Source organism: Vigna umbellata, chromosome 8 (assembly GCF_029865625.1).
Source record: "Vigna umbellata cultivar VRB3 chromosome 8, Vumbellata_1.0, whole genome shotgun sequence".
NCBI lineage: Eukaryota > Viridiplantae > Streptophyta > Magnoliopsida > Fabales > Fabaceae > Vigna > Vigna umbellata.
In genome coordinates, this window is record NC_142172.1 from 36,638,641 (window position 1) to 36,657,026 (window position 18,386).

Here is an 18,386-nt window from a genome sequence, read left to right on the forward strand (position 1 = left end):
AGTAAAAAATATGTTAAAATAAATTTGAAATCGTTATTTAAAATTACAAAAATATTATTATTATTATAATAATTATTATATATATAAAGAAAAATATTTTTATAAATTATAAAAATATTATTTCTACAATTATAATTATTAATATATAAACATAATAAAAACATAAAAACTAGTTATTTACATAAAAAGCAAACACATCTTAATAATTTTATAAATTAATTTCATATTCAGTAAAGTTTCTAAACATCTACGTATAATTTCTATACTTGTTACTGTGCTTAAATTTCCTAATCTTCTTTCATTTATACAATCCTTTTTAATTTCATATTATTTAATCTTTAATTAAACAAATTAAAATCAGATCCAAATTATTTTTTTTAACAAAACCCTAAAACATAACTCTTACTCATCCATTCTACTTTCAAGAATTATTAAAATAAATAATACCATATTTTCTTTTATCATTACTTGCTTAAATTAATTCTATAAATATGAAAATTTAATCAATTAAATTATCATTAAATACTTTATATTTTTCTTGATTCAGGTTACTGAATATCTAATAATCATTTTTTAAGCCCCAAGTAATTATATATTATATTTATTCAACTAATATTCTAAAGTACCAGGTTTCTAAAATTAAAGTATTTAACACATTATTTATGAATCAATAGACTAATTTTATATTACTTTTAAATTTTTTAAAATATTTCATTTGAGATACATCAATTATTATATTCATATATTTATCATCTATATATTCAAATTAATAAATCAAATATAATATTTATTGAATAAATATTATTGTACATACATTAATTTATCTAAATCATTATCTATATTATTATTATTTAATAATTAAAATAATTTATATTAAAATTACAAAGAGTTCATCATCTTTATGGAAGGATGTTGTCATTTCTTTATGATATCTATCCGACTATACTAGCTATTTGACTATTGTTTGTAGTCTCTGATGTGGCTTAATGGATTCGATTTCTGTTCCCAATCCTAAACCTAAACAAATGTTTTACCTGAAATGGCCATGGAATGAAACAAACCCTAATTCTAGTCCTGGTCCCTGCAAGTTTGAGGGTCCTTGGCCATTGAAATCTCTCCAAAACCTTGGTTTAATACCTTTCAATTTTGCGAGCTCTGTTTCAGGTTGGAAAAAGAAAACGACTCTCACACAGTCGGAGGCAGAACAGAGGGCATTTGCTTCGGCTCTGGCAAGCGCCAAGGAGGCGACTTTGGTGGAATTCTACTCAGCCAAGTGCAGGCTCTGTAATTCCCTGTTCAAATTTGTTTCCGAAGTCGAAACCCGGAACTCTCACTGGCTCAATATTGTCATGGCTGATGCTGAGAATCCCAATTGGCTACCTGAGGTATCAAATGGACCTTTTCACAAACTAAAATGCAGGTGTGTCTATATATGTGTGTGTGAAAATAAACTAAACTGTAGAATTTTTCCACATTATTTATTCTAGAAGCTAATTTCTTAATTTCTGTGTTATATAATTCATCCTAAACTCTGAATTATGTTTTTGCATAGTGAGTAAGGCTATACTCTAAATTATGAACAACATCTGAATGCGGCTGACCCAGACCATGACTATAATGTTATTGATTGAATACTACTTTAAGAAATAAAGACATTGTTCATTAAGTTTTCATCTTCAGTTTAAACATGAATCATGTGGAATAACTATATTTTTCAATGTTCATCCCCTATAAAAAAATTCCCATCAATTGGTAATTTTCATTTTTATGCTCAAAGAATTAAATCATGATACTTGAAAACCTGTAGTTTCCACTGACGACACCCAAATGAAAAGCGGGTTAGCATGTGTTAGTTGCACCAGTTAGTTAGATAAGCTTAGAGATGATTGGGTATACAAAGAAATAAAAAGAAAAGATATCACTCTTAGTTTGGAGTGGAATTGGGAGAAAAACACTGGTTTGTATCCCATCAATTCCTTTAAGCTATCTTTCAACCGTATAGTCCCATACCTATACAGTCTCCAGATCCCTCTCATTCCGGTGTATGTCCGATTCGTCCATGTACCCCTTCCACTCGAAGCCTGCCAGGAGTCGCACTCCCCGCCCTCGTCAGTGCCCGGGCGTCACAGTTTCCATCACTCACCATTAACACCTCCATTGTCTCTTGTCAAATTGATTGTGTTGAGAATCTAAGTGTGAGTTTAAGTCCTACGTTGGATAGAAATAAGAAAGTAGAACATTATATAAAGATGAAAGACTCATTAATCTATTGTATTAAGATTTTGGGCAGAGAGTGATGTCAATATCTTATATGGTTGGACTCATATTTCATTTGGTATTGTGTCTCCTAGATAAATCTACTCCTTGATAGACCCAACATGTCTTCACTCGTGTCCTCCTTGCCCATGTTCTTCTCCAAATTGATTTTATTCATTTTGTTATCAAAACCCTAATTTAAGTATTGGTATATATTAATGCTTTATAAGTCACAAATAGAGTGAAGTAATAGAAATATGAATTGGATTTGAGAGAGTGTCAGAAAATCAAATGTGTTTTTAAGTTTCACATCACAAATATAGTGAAGTAATAGAAATATGGATTGAATTTGAGAGTATTGAAAAATCAAATGTGTTTTTAAGTTTCACGTAAAGTAACGTGAAAAAATGAATTCCATATAATATATATATATATATATAAGATTCATAAACTTGTTTGTCTTAAAAGTTTAAGTTAGACTAATTGTATTGTTTATTTAGTGAACTTTCTCTTTATAAAATATCAAAATTAATGGATAGTTTTAGTGAGTGACTCATACAAATATAATATAAATATTTTATATTGAAAATATTTTTAACAAGAGACACCATAAATTTATTTTATAAAATTTTGAGTTAGAAACAGTGTAAATCCATTAAGTAGATTGGATTCAGATTTTGTGTTGATCATCCAATGAACCCCTCTCTAAAGTCCCATAAGTTTGAGTATTAGGCCCAGCTTTTTGATGGAATAATCCCTAAACGCTATGTTTTGTTTGGAGCAAATAGAATAAAAAAGAAAACACTTTTGTATGAAATTGAGAAAATATTAACTTAGTTTGGTCAAAGAAAATATTAACATAGTTTGAGAAAATAGAATAATTAAAAATTTTATTTTTAAATTAAAAAAATTCTAAAATACATTTTAAATAATATTTTATGATTTAAAATTTTTCATCATTGTTAAATTATAATAAAATATGATATATTGTATTGTCAAAATATAATAAAATATTGTAAAATATGATTAAATTTTATAGCGATTTTCAACTTATATTAATTTTTTATTTTCTACCAACAACATTAACATTTCTCACAAACTACTTTTAATATATGAAATTTTGAAAATTATTTTTAATTGTTAAAAACTTTATTTGTGACAGTAATTTTAATATTTACAAATATAATAACTTTTGTAGTGATTAGAGATGATAATGAGTCAGACACGCAGATAGTGTTTAAAAAATATATTAGAATATTTTAAAATTCACATGTGTATGCGAATATCAACAAATATTTAAAAATATATATTTTATAAAGAAAAAATTTAAATAAAATTACAAACAAAAAATATAATATATATAATATAAATTAAAATTTAATTTTAATTAAATTTAACCAAATAAAATATAAATTAATTTTTTAATTAAATTTAACTTAATAAAATATAAATTAAATTAAATTAACAAAAGAAATGTTCCTATCTATGATAAAAAAATTTATTAAGTTGAAATTGTGTCGTCTAGATATTGTATGCAGCTCGAAGGTTTACTTTTAAATATTTAGTACAATGTTATATCAAAATACTAATAAAATATAAAATACTTATCTTTTCTAAATTTATTTAATAAATCCTTAATTATTTAAAAAGATAAAAAAAATATCAATAAAAGATAAAAAAAAAAAAAAAAAAAAAAAAAAAAAAAAAAAAAAAAAATAAACAAAATAAAAATTATGATAATATCAAGCATAGACTAATATATGTGAAATTTGTTCAAGCCAATGAACTTAGAACGTAAAAACGATGATAACCACAAATCTTGATGAATGATTTAGACGAAGAATAGAAAGATATGACCATTAACACAAATATGAATGATAAAAAGTGGTTATATGAGATCCAACAAACTTAACTTTAATGACAGAAGTTAGAGTATAATACATTAGAGACTATTTGATCTTCATTAAAAGGGAATGAATAGATTATTAGTTTTTTTCTTTGTTTTTTGTTTTATCAGCAAAGAGATTATTAGTGAGTTATGTATGATGGAAGAAGAGAACACAACACCATTGTTTGAAAGCTATTGGAAAAGGAACCCAAAGGTGAGAATAGGAAACAAATTAACAAGAGTCACTAGTTTAGCAAATGGTTTTCACACTAATTTTTTTCAACATTATACTTTAGTTTCTCAATCAACATATATTCAGATGAGATAAAGAAATGAAGCTTTTGGCTTTGGTTTTTAATAGTAACATGTATTTTCAAGATAGACTTTTATTGTTTTCACAATCGAAACCAAAAGCAATTAAAAAAAGATTGAAATAAAAAAGAAAAACTTGTGGTAGAGAATATGCTTCAGTTATTTTCAAAGCCTATTATTCATTACATACTTTGGTTTTTGCTATAACCAAAACTTATTCTATAAGTTTTTTAAATTGTTTTTTTTTCTGTCCAGATTTTGAATTTAGACAAAACTAAAACAATAAGAAAAATCCAAACGTAAACCAAACATATCAAAAATATATTAACAACATAGAAAACTATATAAATTTTGAAGAACCTAGAAACGCATAAGCTAGGTCATGCAACAATGGAAAAAACACTTCGAAACAAAGAAACAAGTGCTACAAAAAATCGACCTGAATGCAAAACCTGAACACAAATGACAACACAAAATGTGTATTTTAAGAAGAACACAAGGAGCCTTAACGAAACAAAAAAAAAAGCAAGGAGAGAAAACGAACGAGTAAGCCAACAATGGAAATGGAACAAGGTGAGCAAGAATAGAGACGACTGCAATTGTGGCGAAAATGACACCTCATGAGTGCAATAATGATAAAGAAATGAAGTGACGTTCGTCTTCGTACTAGCAATGGAGAAATGGAAATCGGTGTCTCCCAATTGTAGAGGAAAACAAAAGAGTTCTAAGCGACATAATGAAATAAATGTCTTTAGTAGAGTTCTAAATATATGAAAAATGAACTCAAAGAAACATGTTTTGGGACAATAAAAGATTAATTTGAAGCAAATACTCATGTTAGGTGCCTTTGGAATCGCACAAAAACTTAAATTTTAAAATGTTTTAGTGTTGGACGCCAGACCCTTAACAGTGAGGATAAATTTATAACATATGATAATTTTATTATAATTTGATTTTATAATTAAAGCAATAGACTTCCATTATTTGTAAAATCGAAACCTATTATCTGACAAAGAGATAGAATTAAAAAATAATAATGGCACTTTTGAAATTTTGTGATGGATTTTGGTTTTTTAAATAACCAAAACATGTACTAGTATGTGATTTGATTATTTTAGAACCAAAACTATAGTTAGGAAAAATATTTCAAAAATATCATAAAATATTTCTAAAATATCATTTTGAAAGATTTTATTTCTCTTGAAACCAAAATCTATTAAGTGATTTCGAAAAACATTTTTTGCACTAATTAATTAGGAGTTATGAAATTCCAATCTTTGAAAGGAATAAAGTATATTTTACAAAACATATTTAGAACATACACAAAACCAAAAAAAAAAGTCAACAACATAAAAAAAATTGGTACTTAATTAAGTTAAAAAATAAATATAGAAAATAAGTTAAATACAAGACATAGATATATGATATTATTAACACTAATACTTGACACTAACAATATTGACAAGTTAACAAAACTTAAAATAAACAAAAGTGATAAATAAATAATTAAAAAAACAAAAATACTATAATATGACATGTGATATTTATAAAAGGAATATAAATTTCAATATAATGAAATAAAGATTGAGTCTATTTTAAAAAAATTATAAAAGCTTAATTGAGAAAATAATATACGTTACTTCCCGTAAAAGTGGTGAAGTTGATTAAACCAACTGCTGTTTTGAAGCTTATGAATGCCAAGAATAACAAGTGGATTGTGCCCCTACATTATAAGAGGAGTTTGAACAAGAATGAGACTCGAGTGCTAGTAAAACCCTTCATAAGTGTGATAATTCTCTTTTATTTTTATTATAACATGTGGCTTGAAGTGAAGAACATACTATTTAATTTGTGGTTATTAATTGTCATGCCTTGGTGGTTGAGATCCGGAAGTCGTGATTTGTTAAAATTTAGACTTATATATGTATAATAAAAAAAACCTAAGAAAAAGGCGAACAGTGACAAATTATAGTTATAAAGCAACCAAATTAATAGATTCTTTTGCCAGTTTTACCTGTAAACCTAAACAAATAGTTAGGATTTGAGTTTTAAAGAAAATGAAATTATTACAAGTTTTAGCTGCCTCTGTTGCCGGATTAATTGTCGTCGCTCTCACCACAACCTACCGACGACATGCGAGACGACGTGCAAAGATAGTTAGAAAGCAGAAGAAGTTGATTCCACTCCTAAAAAAGACGAAATCTAACGATCTTATAGAGATTGAAAAGTTCTCCCACTACGTTGGTATAATGTTTAATTTGTGACTTTCAATTTCCTTATTCTCACCTATGGAATTAATTAAAAGAAAAATACACATATATCATGATTTTATGTACATTGTCTATTATATATTTGTTTTTTCAATTTATCTATCTTTCTATTTACCTAACTTATAAATTTATTATTTTATTATATTTATATTCAATGTTCATGTATAAATTTATTATGTTTTTTCTTTTTATATTAAATGTTCATGCACTTTTTTAGTGTGTCTACAATCATTTTCTACATTAAAATGGATACCTTTTTAGTTATTGGAAAAGTTCCAAGTATAACAACCTTAAAACAGGTTTTCTTCAAGGGTTATAATGCATAATGTGAAGACACGTGTACACAAGGGTAAGGTATGTTATATAATGTTTTGACTATCTTATTTAATGATGTGGTTGCAGCAAGACAGATTGGATTTAAAGATGCTAATGAAGTTCCAGTATTATGTATATTGGCCCAAGACTTTCTGAAAAGATCCAAAGAATGTGATGAAAATATCTTTGAATACATTTGTAGTGTCTATGGCTATCCTTGGGATTTATATACGAAACTCATAGATGAGATTGAGAGATGCGTTAACACTTATTTAGCATTTCACTGGAATCAAGTTACACATCTCATTAGTTTGGTATTTATCTTAACTTACCTTCTTCATTTACCAATATTTTTTTTCTTCTTTAAATATATATATATATATATATATATATATATATATATATATATATATATATATAAAGTTCGTAAATAAAATGGAAACAGATATTGATAAATAATAAAGTTGATGTGACCCTTCCAAAATAAATTATGACATTATATTATTCTCTCTAATGCGTTAATCATATTTTTTTTATATATAGGCTTTAAGGGAAGAGTCTCCACATACAAAAAAATTCAAGAAAATTATATTGGAAGTTATGAGGTAAAATTATATTAATCTTAATTTTTACAATATTTTCTAAGGTAGTTCAAATTAATGTCACCATATTATGATGGAGCTAAAAGTTTTTATAGTTTTAATATATATATTTTTCTAGGTTGAGGGGAATGTAATGCGAAAATAAGTATATATATATATATATATATATATATATATATATATATATATATATATATATATATATTTGTTTGGCTAATATGGTGTGGTGTTCACAGAAAACAAAGGTTTGAAAGGGTTCAAAGACAACAAAGGTTTGAAAAGGTAAGCAAGAATATGCAGGTGAAAACAACAAATCATGACACGGATACGAAGATACTCAGTGAAAGGCGTCCGGTGTTACTACTTATAGGAGGTGGCATGGGAACCAAAAAGACTTTTATCTTTGAAGATATTATTAGAGAGTATTACTCAACTTTCAATCCTGCAAAATTATTATTCTATGATACTTATAGTTTTGCAAAATTTGTTTAGTGCAAAAATAATTAAATTGTGTATCAATGATTAAAACACAAATTTCATAAAATACTAATTATAGCACTCTAGTCCAAGTATTTGACACTCGTAAATGTTTATCTCACTATATAGAGGATGGATCTCACTACTTCATATAACATATAAATTAATCTGAGTAGTGTTTATCTTGTTATAGAATAGACTCTGCAATGAACACTCGTGAATCATAACACTCTAAATTCAATATTAAAGTATAAAAGAAATTTTGTGTTCTAACTTAGTTTTGCATATCTAAGTAAAATTATTTATACGTATCAAATGGCTTTGACAGAATATTTTGCTATGAAGGAGCTAAAAATCCTGTGGTAGTTGAGACAAATGTCTTTAATGAGACTGAAATCATATATATGGCCCTTAATTCAAGAGTTCACCATGATGACATGCTCCAAACTGCTGAATTGGTATGTTTGTGTGAACACCTTCATTTTTTATTTTTATTTTTATAATAAATGTTACTTGTTAGGAAAAATTGAATCTAGAATCTTTTCCATTATTCCTTTTAAATCTTTTGAACTAATCTTATATTTTTTAAATGTCAGTGAAAAAAGTTGAATCCATATATCTTTTTTCCTCCACGTCTATCTACTTCATGTTATTTTTCCTTTAACCTGATGTTATATGTGCACCATGTGACAGACTGTATATATAAATCCATATTAGATTTTAAGAACTTTCATGTTCATATAAATTTTCTTTTGAATTTAGTTATATTACCAAATGACTGAGATATGTTAGATTCTTATGAGTTATTTTTACTTAAAATTTGAACAGATGCATCAATCTTCCACCCATGTTGCATTATCTAAGCTTGTGACAGCTCTAAACGAGGGTCGAGATGTAATCATGGTTGATACATTATCATGTGAGTCGTTTGTAAAGCAGACTATTGTCATGGCAAGAAATATTCACAAATACCGATATCGAATGGGAGTAGGATATAAAGTAGCTGAAGATGGAACCGTCACTGAAAATTACTGGGAGAAATTACATGACACAGAAGAAGAAAATCAATCAAAAGGAATTTCTAACGGAGAACCATGCACACAAAAGCCTTATGAAATTTTCCTACTTGGCATGGTTTGTGAGAGTTATCTTGCTATGGTTAAAATCATTAGGTATACATGTTTGTGAGTTGTACCATGTTACTAATTAGGTAATTTTTTTTATTGGTTTGATGATTAACATTGCCATTGAAATTTTGACAGCAAAGCTATAATAACAAGGAGTGCAGTGAACGTAAATTCACAGTTGAAATATCACAAAATGTTTGCTAATGCATTTCCAAGATATTGTGATCTTGTTGATAAAGCCATACTCAGCGGCGCAGATTTTGTTGGTAGTCCACCAAATGTGAGAGTTTAATTTTACTATGTGAATATTAACATGTAATGGAAATAACAATTTATTTGTAATACATAACAGGTTATATGGAGCATCTTCCATGATGAGGATAAAAAAACCAAGCTCTTAAAAGAATTGAGCGATTTGAATGTTGAAGCTGATTCCGTCTACGAACTTAACAAGAAATCCAATCGCATAATGGAACCTGATTCTGTTTGGAGTAAGATTGTTGTTCTATCACCTTCAAGAAAACGTGATCAAATGGAATTGAAGAACTCCATTGAAAGAATAGAGAGATCATTAAAATATATGACCAAATTATTTTGTGATACGTTGGAGCAGCATTAAACTATCACTATAGGTTTTGAGGTTTAGTTTGATATTTGTTAGTAGTATGGATTTAAGACAGGAAAGATCACTGTATCGTTTTCATGGTAACATCTATAAGTCAATTATTTGATGCAGCTTATAAGCGGTATAAAACAAAATTTGAAAAGGGAGAATAATAAATTTTTTGAAAAAAACATGATGGAATAATTAATTAGTTTTGTATATCTCCACCTTTCCTATATGCCTTTCATAATGGCTGGAAGCCCAATTCATTTTCTATTTTATTTCAGTTTCTACACCCCTTTTTCTAAAATTAGGCTCAATAGTCCGTAGTGTTAAGTTTTCTCACCACCGTTTTGCTTTCCACCACACCTAAAATTTACCACTCCCAATACAATGTGAATCCGGTAATTAGCAAAATGTGCAAAGAGGAGGGAGCAGTCTTCCTTCATTCTTCGTAACTATCAGGACTTTCTATTTTTTTAAAATACAACCTCATTCATATACAAAACAAAACTTCCATTTGGTGGGAGAGGAGATTCATTCGTCCACTACCATCATCCAAAACTCCTAATTCTCTACACACAAAAAATAAAAACACACACTCACAATATCTGACAATCATCTTCAACCTATACTCACACGAGTTCTCCTCATTCCCACAATACTAGATTTCTTTTGAAACAAAATCACAACACAGAGAGTAAAGACAAAGAAACACACAGTGAGTTGTAAACAGATTTTGGGAAGGATTTAACGACATTCACACACAAGCAGAATCATCCAGTATAAATAATCCATCATTTTCTAAGTTATAAGGCTTTTTTTTCAGAAGGCAAAGAGAAGCAAAGGTACTGAATTACTTTTGAAAATAATTTAATGAACCATATAATACCTTTAATGAATTCCAAATTTGTTTTAATGAATTCAGAAAAAAATGAAATCTGGACTAATAGGGTGCTGGAAGTAATACCGTTGTTTTTTTTAACAAAGAAGAAAGAAAGATAAGTGGGCTGCTTTTTTCATTTCACGCCATGCACTCCCATATAAATTAACCCCCATCCCTTGTATATTTTATTTTTATTTGTGGGCATGTTCATAATTTACTTTACTTTATGCATTTCATGTTCACTGCACAGACACCACTGTTTTACTCTGTTTCGGCTGTCACTATACACACCACACATTTAATTGCTCACCGCACCACGCATTCACTATCTCGCATCCCTGTATGTTTTATTTGCTTTTACCCTCCGCTGCCCACCCACTTTGTCTTCCAGTTTTATCCCTCTTTTTAGTTATGCCCTATATTTTACATATACATCTATGTTTTTATTTTCTCACTAATTAAAATTTTGTACTCTTTTTACTCAATATTCATGAAAATAAAACTGCTTTAAACAATAATAAATGTAAATTTTTAAAACAATAAAAAATATAAAAACTATAAAGATTAAAATTTAAAAAATAATTTTTCACTGATTTCTTTTGGATGTTTGTACGGTGGTCCATGTCGTCCAATATCCAAAATTAAAAGTACAATTTTTCGTGCGATCGTATGTGTTGTTTTATTACTTGAATCTTTATTTCTTAAAAAATAACTTAAAAATACGTTTTCACTATTTTCTTTTTGGTATTTGTTAGGTCATCTGTGTTACAGGACACTCATTTTCAAATAATTTAGAAGTATCAAAACTTTCAAACTAATCTTTCTTTTAAACTATGTTGCCCTTGATTTTCCAGTTTGAATGAAAATACAAAGAGCGAGATTAATATTTGTTGGTCTCAAAATTTTCAAAATATATTTTTAGTTTTTTCTTGTTATCTTCTTTTATTCTTATTTCCAAAAAAATAAACATTTAGAAGAAACCACACCATTTTTCATATTTGACTAACTAATGTTGTAAGGTGCTAATATTCTTTTTATGCATAACCGATTTTTGAATCTAAAATGCAGTTTTATAAACCAAACACGTATTTTTTACAGTTTTTCATAATAAACTACGATCATGATTCAAAAACTTTATTTTTAAATCTATTTTTTTATTATTCGTCATCCTGTCAGTTTAAATAGCAACACTTAGCCTTATAATTATCTTTACCAGATTTTGGTACGGAGTTATCAATATTTATTGAATAAATATTAATGTACATACATTAATTTATCTAAATCATTATCTATTATTATTATTTCATAATTAAAATAATTTATATTAAAATTATAAAAAGTTCATCGTCTTTATGGAAGGATGTTGTCATTTCTTTATGATATCTATCCGACTATACTAGCTATTTGACTATTGTTTGTAGTCTCTGATGTGGCTTAATGGATTCGATTTCTGTTCCCAATCCTAAACCTAAACAAATGTTTTACCTGAAATGGCCATGGAATGAAACAAACCCTAATTCTAGTCCTGGTCCCTGCAAGTTTGAGGGTCCTTGGCCATTGAAATCTCTCCAAAACCTTGGTTTAATACCTTTCAATTTTGCGAGCTCTGTTTCAGGTTGGAAAAAGAAAACGACTCTCACACAGTCGGAGGCAGAACAGAGGGCATTTGCTTCGGCTCTGGCAAGCGCCAAGGAGGCGACTTTGGTGGAATTCTACTCAGCCAAGTGCAGGCTCTGTAATTCCCTGTTCAAATTTGTTTCCGAAGTCGAAACCCGGAACTCTCACTGGCTCAATATTGTCATGGCTGATGCTGAGAATCCCAATTGGCTACCTGAGGTATCAAATGGACCTTTTCACAAACTAAAATGCAGGTGTGTCTATATATGTGTGTGTGAAAATAAACTAAACTGTAGAATTTTTCCACATTATTTATTCTAGAAGCTAATTTCTTAATTTCTGTGTTATATAATTCATCCTAAACTCTGAATTATGTTTTTGCATAGTGAGTAAGGCTATACTCTAAATTATGAACAACATCTGAATGCGGCTGACCCAGACCATGACTATAATGTTATTGATTGAATACTACTTTAAGAAATAAAGACATTGTTCATTAAGTTTTCATCTTCAGTTTAAACATGAATCATGTGGAATAACTATATTTTTCAATGTTCATCCCCTATAAAAAAATTCCCATCAATTGGTAATTTTCATTTTTATGCTCAAAGAATTAAATCATGATACTTGAAAACCTGTAGTTTCCACTGACGACACCCAAATGAAAAGCGGGTTAGCATGTGTTAGTTGCACCAGTTAGTTAGATAAGCTTAGAGATGATTGGGTATACAAAGAAATAAAAAGAAAAGATATCACTCTTAGTTTGGAGTGGAATTGGGAGAAAAACACTGGTTTGTATCATTAGGTTGTCTTTCCTTTTTACCTATCAGATAGGCTATTCATTAATGATTTCAGATCTGCCTTCATTGTTCAAAATTATCTTGAGAAACATCGTTGGCTGGTGGAGCAATATATTTGAATAGTACCTTCAGGAAGTTCTGATTGATTGTTACTGATTTCTGCAAACCTTTAGTAGTAAGAAATAAAAAAAAAAAACTCAGTATTTGCTATGTGGGTTTCAGAAGCAGAATGTTTTTTGGCTTTTGCTGGCCTTTGAGAATCCCCACATGGGATCAAACTTCATCTCAGCCAAGGTTTCTGTTTGGTTGCATAAATTGCATGAGCATTCTGTGCATCCGAGTTATTTCCTGGGCTTGGTAAATCCAACTGACATTTTTTTCGTACAAGAGTTCATGATGCTGAGTGTTATTGCTTCACTTCATTTCTGTTACTGGATTGTTGTAGAATAATAATGGCCATTTAGTATAATGGAAGAGACAGAAAAAATGAACTAGTAAATCTGGGAGACAGATAAGAAGGCTGTTCTTCTAACAAGCATGTAGGAAAAATAAAAAATAACCTATTACAGTTCTGGGAAAATGAAACTAAGTTACAGCAATTAAACCCTTTTCTTAACAGAAACCCTTGATAAAAATAATATCTATCTATTGCAATAGATCTAATTCTAGTATATAAAATAATTTTCATGAATAGGAACTAAACGACTAGAATAATACTTTTACAATAACTGTTCTAGAGTAGTATGGACAATACCATGCAGCCACGCAACAGCATAGGTGTTATGATGTTAGCTATGTTTTTTCTGTTATGGAGATTGGTTTATATGCCATTGGACTGTGAAGAATATAAATTTTGGTTTGATGTTTTGTAATTATTTTATATTGTTCTGTTTCTTTAATTGTTGTGTATAAACTTACATATCAGTTTGGTTATTAGGAAGAATTTAATGGGGCATGGGGGTTTAGCAAATAATAAGATAATTATTCATTTTATGCTGAACCACGTTTGGGCAGACCTGACTAAGCCATTAGGTTGACGTTCTGTGACTCTGTCTCCTGCTCCAAGCCATGCTTTTTACCTCTTCAAGATGCAGACCTGTTTGTCAATTTTGTTTTCCTCAAATGTGATTGTGGTCAATATATCCCTTTGAAGAAGTATTGTTTTGTCGTCTCTTCATCTCTGTAACTTTGGCCTTTTTTTTTTTGTTCATTCTTTCAGAATGACCTCTACATGCAAGCAAACCATGCAAATTTTATTTGCACTACTGTTTCTGCTTAAATTGGCCTTAACCCAGTATCTTGTCTTGGATTATGTACATCATGCATTGATGCTGCTTCCATGTTTAACCTTACCTTTCAACTGAAAAAATGCTGCTTCCTTGAATATCTCAATTATCACCGTATACTAATAAAAATTGATGAATGGGCAATGCCCAAATTTGTCCAAACTAAGACATCCATCCTAGGATCACACTTCAGCCAAAAATTATCACCATATACTTAATTTTCTAGATCCATTTTCCATATATGTCCTTCGGTGTATATAGTTTCTGTAGAAATGTGATTTCGGCGTATTCCCATGTGAAACTTGAGATGATGGTTCTGTGAAGAAACATCAGTTTTTTGGAAGGATCTGGAAGAACATATTACATATTTTAATTATAAAGTAATATACATTTTCAATAGAGAAGATACATGAGCCTTTATCTTTTTCTTGATGGAAACAGTAGAATTTCAAATTTAGGAAGCAGTTGGAAGTTTTGTTTAAATACCTCAGCTTGCTATTCGTAGAAATTATGTTGACCTTGAAAAAATCTATTTACTTGAAATTCCTTTGAAATAGTTCAAGCTCTCAGTACTATTGTATTACCTTCATTTTGGTGTTTTTTTCTATCTTCTGATTCCTGAAGGATAATGTTGTATAGAAATCATTGAACATGTTATTTATTTGTTTAATATCAGGAGAATCCATTTTGTTCTCATTACTTCTTGCTGACTTGGTTTTGAATGTTCGTATCGCAGCTCCTTCATTATGATGTTAGCTATGTTCCTTGTTTTGTGCTTCTCGACCACAATGGCAAGGCCCTGGCAAAGACAGGTGTCCCGAGCAGTCGTTTACACGTTATTGCAGGAATCTCCCATCTTCTCAAAATGAAGCGCCCTCAACAAAAATGAAAATGACGGATTATGAGTAAGTGAAACCAAAATTTGTTGGTTGATTGTTTATTGATGTAGATGGCTTGAATTACATTTTATACAAACAGTTTATTATCCTTCTTTCTTTCTCATCTCCTATTTTTATTTTTTATTTCCTCTGTCCATGTTTGTGGCGCATAGTTTAGAACGCTGAACTTGAATAATCTACCTTAAATCCCGTCACTTGTCAAATCTCTTATTAGCGAACTATATTCGGTTCAAAAAGGAAAAATAGACCACAATTATTTTGTTTTACGAAATTACTGTTAAATTTCAAACTCGTGATTATTATTTAACCTCTCATACATTTTATTACTATTATTATTATTATTATTATTATTTGTAACTTTATATAAATAGATAAGTCGTTTTAGAGTTGCATGTACTATTTTACTCTTATAATTACTACAAGTAATTTTCTTTAATAATTTTATTTACACTTTTCAAATCTTTTTATCTTATCTAAATATACAGTACATTGCAAACAACCTATTATTTATTGTGTTATTACCATTCTTACTTGTTTTACTATATGTCACAAAATGCCTTTTATTAATCATAATAGATATATGGATATATGAGATAAAGGGACAATGGTAGAGAGATGTTAGTGGTGGAAACACAACATTCGTTAAAAAAAGTTATAAACTATTAAGGAAGATTGAATTTAATTGTAAAGAAGAATAGAGATGTTATGTGCCCTGTTTTTCTTTTTTTAACTGGTTTGTGTGTGAAGAGTGTGAATGGGTCTCTTATGGTGGACAAAATGGAGATAGGGAGAAGAAGGAGCCTGTGAAAACTTCAATCCGGAAGAAGGAAATTCATCCACTCAATCCAATTTTTTTTGTTTAATATATTTTAGAATGTATATACTTCTAAAATATATTTCTGGATTTGAAAATATTTTTCAAAATGTGTATTCTGAAATATATATATTTTTAAATGCATTTCAAAATACATATATTTTCAAATTCAAAAATAGTTTATGAATTGTATAATTCAAAATTATTTTTTTAAAATACATTCTAAATTATATAATTTGAGAGATATGTTTGGATTTGGAAATACATTTTGAAATGCACTTTCTGAAATGAATTTTTTTAATGTATTTTGAAATGTGTATTTTAAAATGTGTTTTGGATATAGAAATATCTTTTGGATTAGAATATAATTTTCTTTTAAAATGTATTTTGAATTGAGCAATCCAAAAAATATAAAAATATTTTTTCATTGGTACAATTCAAAATGTATTGAAAAAACATTTCAAAATGTATATTTTAAAATATATTTTCAGATTCCAAAATATTCACATTTCGAAAGAAGAAAAAAAGGGAGGTAGAAGAAGAATCAGCCAAATACTAACTCTGACTTAGATAAAGTTGCTGATGAATGGTTTAAGTAGAAAATCTTTAGTAAAAATGTCTACAGCTATTTGGAGGATGAGACTCAAAGCAAGACCTTAATTATGTTTAAATATTTAATACCCTCGTAAAACACGAGGTTAACAGCTATGTGAAAAGAGCTTTTATTATTATAATATAAAACAATTAAACGAGAATAAGTTGGATAAGGATCATGTAAGTGAGCCAGTGTAACTCACATGTTACTGAAGCAAGAGTTCAGTACTCCAACATATATTTTTAAAATTCCGAATCATTCATACTATATTAATCGATATTTGAGTTTGACACTATTAAATAAAAACACTTAAAAAAAATATAAGCGCTAAAATTTAATTCATTAATAATTATTTTTTCTTTAAATAATATACTTGCATTTTTGTATATTTTCTATTAGTTATTTTTCTCTGTCCACTATCTTTCAATTTTATCAAACAACTCCAATGTTTTTTTCTCATCTCTCCCTTGTTTAACTTTTATTTTTCTCTTCCACTTTCCTCAAATCCAAATAATGGCTAATTGTTTTCTACGTATATAACACTAGGTTGTCAAAATGAGTGTTTAAGTGTATATCGAATAAGAGCCTACAATCATATTAATTATATTGAAATATTACTTATGTATATACTGATAATTTTCTTATATAATATAAATTATTATATTTACTAAATATGATATATTTATTATATATAATAGTATATTAATCATACATTTCTTTAACTGAATTTATATTAAGAAATTGTTGTTAATAAAATAATTACAAAAGATATAGGAATGACAAATAAAAATATTACGTTTATAAAATTTAATAAATATTATATCTAATAAAAGTAAAGATTAATATTATATAGAAAATTTAAGTATATGTATAAATATATATCAACAGTATATTAATAAAATCAGTACAGTGGGTATTTGCTATAATTTGAGGTGATTTCATAAATTTTTCATCAATAGTCAATGACGTTAGAAGGTAGGATATTCAATATTATACCTAAAAAGTAATTAAAAGGTTTTGTAAGAGCATTTATGTAAAAAATCACGCACTCTCCAAAACTATTTTTTTTCCCATTAGATTTCTCTCTATATTCTAACAAATTTATTCATATTTTTTAAAATTAAAATCTATCATAGAAAACTTAGTGTAGAAAAGTATAATCTATCAAATCATAATCTTAACTAGAGTCATCTTTTACTCTTTTCTCAAACCATTTTAGAAGCTTTACATACATACATGGGATGTGTTGCTTGCATGTGACTCAGTTAAGCTCAAGATAATTTGAGCCTTTATAGGACTGTTAAAGTATGTGATCTTTCATCTTATTTGGATGTACAAGTATTGCATCTTGTTAGAGTAAGGATTCTTGAAGCGTAATTTGAGTTAAGAAGCTTCATTTAGGCAAGGAAAGACATTTCCTTTTCTTCTAATACTCTATATTAAAGGACTTGAATCTGAAGGTGAGGTGGTCATTAAAGTTGATAATTGGTATAGAAAGTATTTGTGTTTAATATATAATAACTTTTGAATTTAGAATGAGAGGTTTGATTTAATTATATTGTTGTTTTGTGAAGAGTGAAATGAGTATAGTATATTATTTGAGTTTAATTTAATACACGAGTCTTTCAAAAATAGAGT

General features: G+C 28.2%; 3 protein-coding genes across 4 annotated transcripts; all 3 read left to right on the forward strand.

Moving 5' to 3' along the window:
* The first annotated feature begins 907 nt into the window (after window positions 1-907).
* LOC148194603 (uncharacterized) lies at window positions 908-7,162 on the forward strand. The gene is made up of 2 exons (XM_088096785.1): window positions 908-1,420; window positions 7,129-7,162. The coding sequence occupies exons 1-2, from the start codon at window positions 987-989 to the stop codon at window positions 7,145-7,147; spliced, it is 453 nt and encodes a 150-aa protein (XP_087952911.1). The 5' UTR covers window positions 908-986; the 3' UTR covers window positions 7,148-7,162.
* Window positions 6,351-10,005, forward strand: LOC148194604 (calmodulin calcium-dependent NAD kinase-like). The gene is made up of 8 exons (XM_088096782.1): window positions 6,351-6,700; window positions 7,129-7,355; window positions 7,585-7,646; window positions 7,880-8,065; window positions 8,449-8,578; window positions 8,949-9,292; window positions 9,383-9,527; window positions 9,600-10,005. Exons 1-8 carry the CDS (start codon window positions 6,514-6,516, stop codon window positions 9,864-9,866), a joined length of 1,548 nt encoding a protein of 515 aa, XP_087952908.1. The 5' UTR covers window positions 6,351-6,513; the 3' UTR covers window positions 9,867-10,005.
* A 2,093-nt stretch (window positions 10,006-12,098) lies between these two features.
* LOC148194605 (uncharacterized) lies at window positions 12,099-15,442 on the forward strand. Of its 2 annotated transcripts, none has more exons than XM_088096784.1 (2): window positions 12,099-12,573; window positions 15,177-15,442. In XM_088096784.1, the coding sequence occupies exons 1-2, from the start codon at window positions 12,175-12,177 to the stop codon at window positions 15,327-15,329; spliced, it is 552 nt and encodes a 183-aa protein (XP_087952910.1). In that variant the 5' UTR covers window positions 12,099-12,174; the 3' UTR covers window positions 15,330-15,442. The 2 variants fall into 2 exon arrangements, with proteins under 2 accessions (XP_087952910.1, XP_087952909.1); XM_088096783.1 differs by having other exon boundaries at window positions 12,100-12,608.
* Window positions 15,443-18,386: the final 2,944 nt, after the last annotated feature.

What these genes read in the sequence shown, in the direction of transcription:
- LOC148194603 (XM_088096785.1), top strand. Translation starts at nt 987, where the DNA reads ATGGATTCGATTTCTGTTCCCAATCCTAAACCTAAACAAATGTTTTAC.
- LOC148194605 (XM_088096783.1), top strand. Translation starts at nt 12,175, where the DNA reads ATGGATTCGATTTCTGTTCCCAATCCTAAACCTAAACAAATGTTTTAC. An exon ending in TTTCACAAACTAAAATGCAG is followed by an intron (nt 12,609 to 15,176) that starts GTGTGTCTATAT and finishes TTCGTATCGCAG; the next exon opens with CTCCTTCATTATGATGTTAG.
- LOC148194604 (XM_088096782.1), top strand. Translation starts at nt 6,514, where the DNA reads ATGAAATTATTACAAGTTTTAGCTGCCTCTGTTGCCGGATTAATTGTC. An exon ending in TTACACATCTCATTAGTTTG is followed by an intron (nt 7,356 to 7,584) that starts GTATTTATCTTA and finishes TTTTATATATAG; the next exon opens with GCTTTAAGGGAAGAGTCTCC. An exon ending in ATTATATTGGAAGTTATGAG is followed by an intron (nt 7,647 to 7,879) that starts GTAAAATTATAT and finishes TGGTGTTCACAG; the next exon opens with AAAACAAAGGTTTGAAAGGG.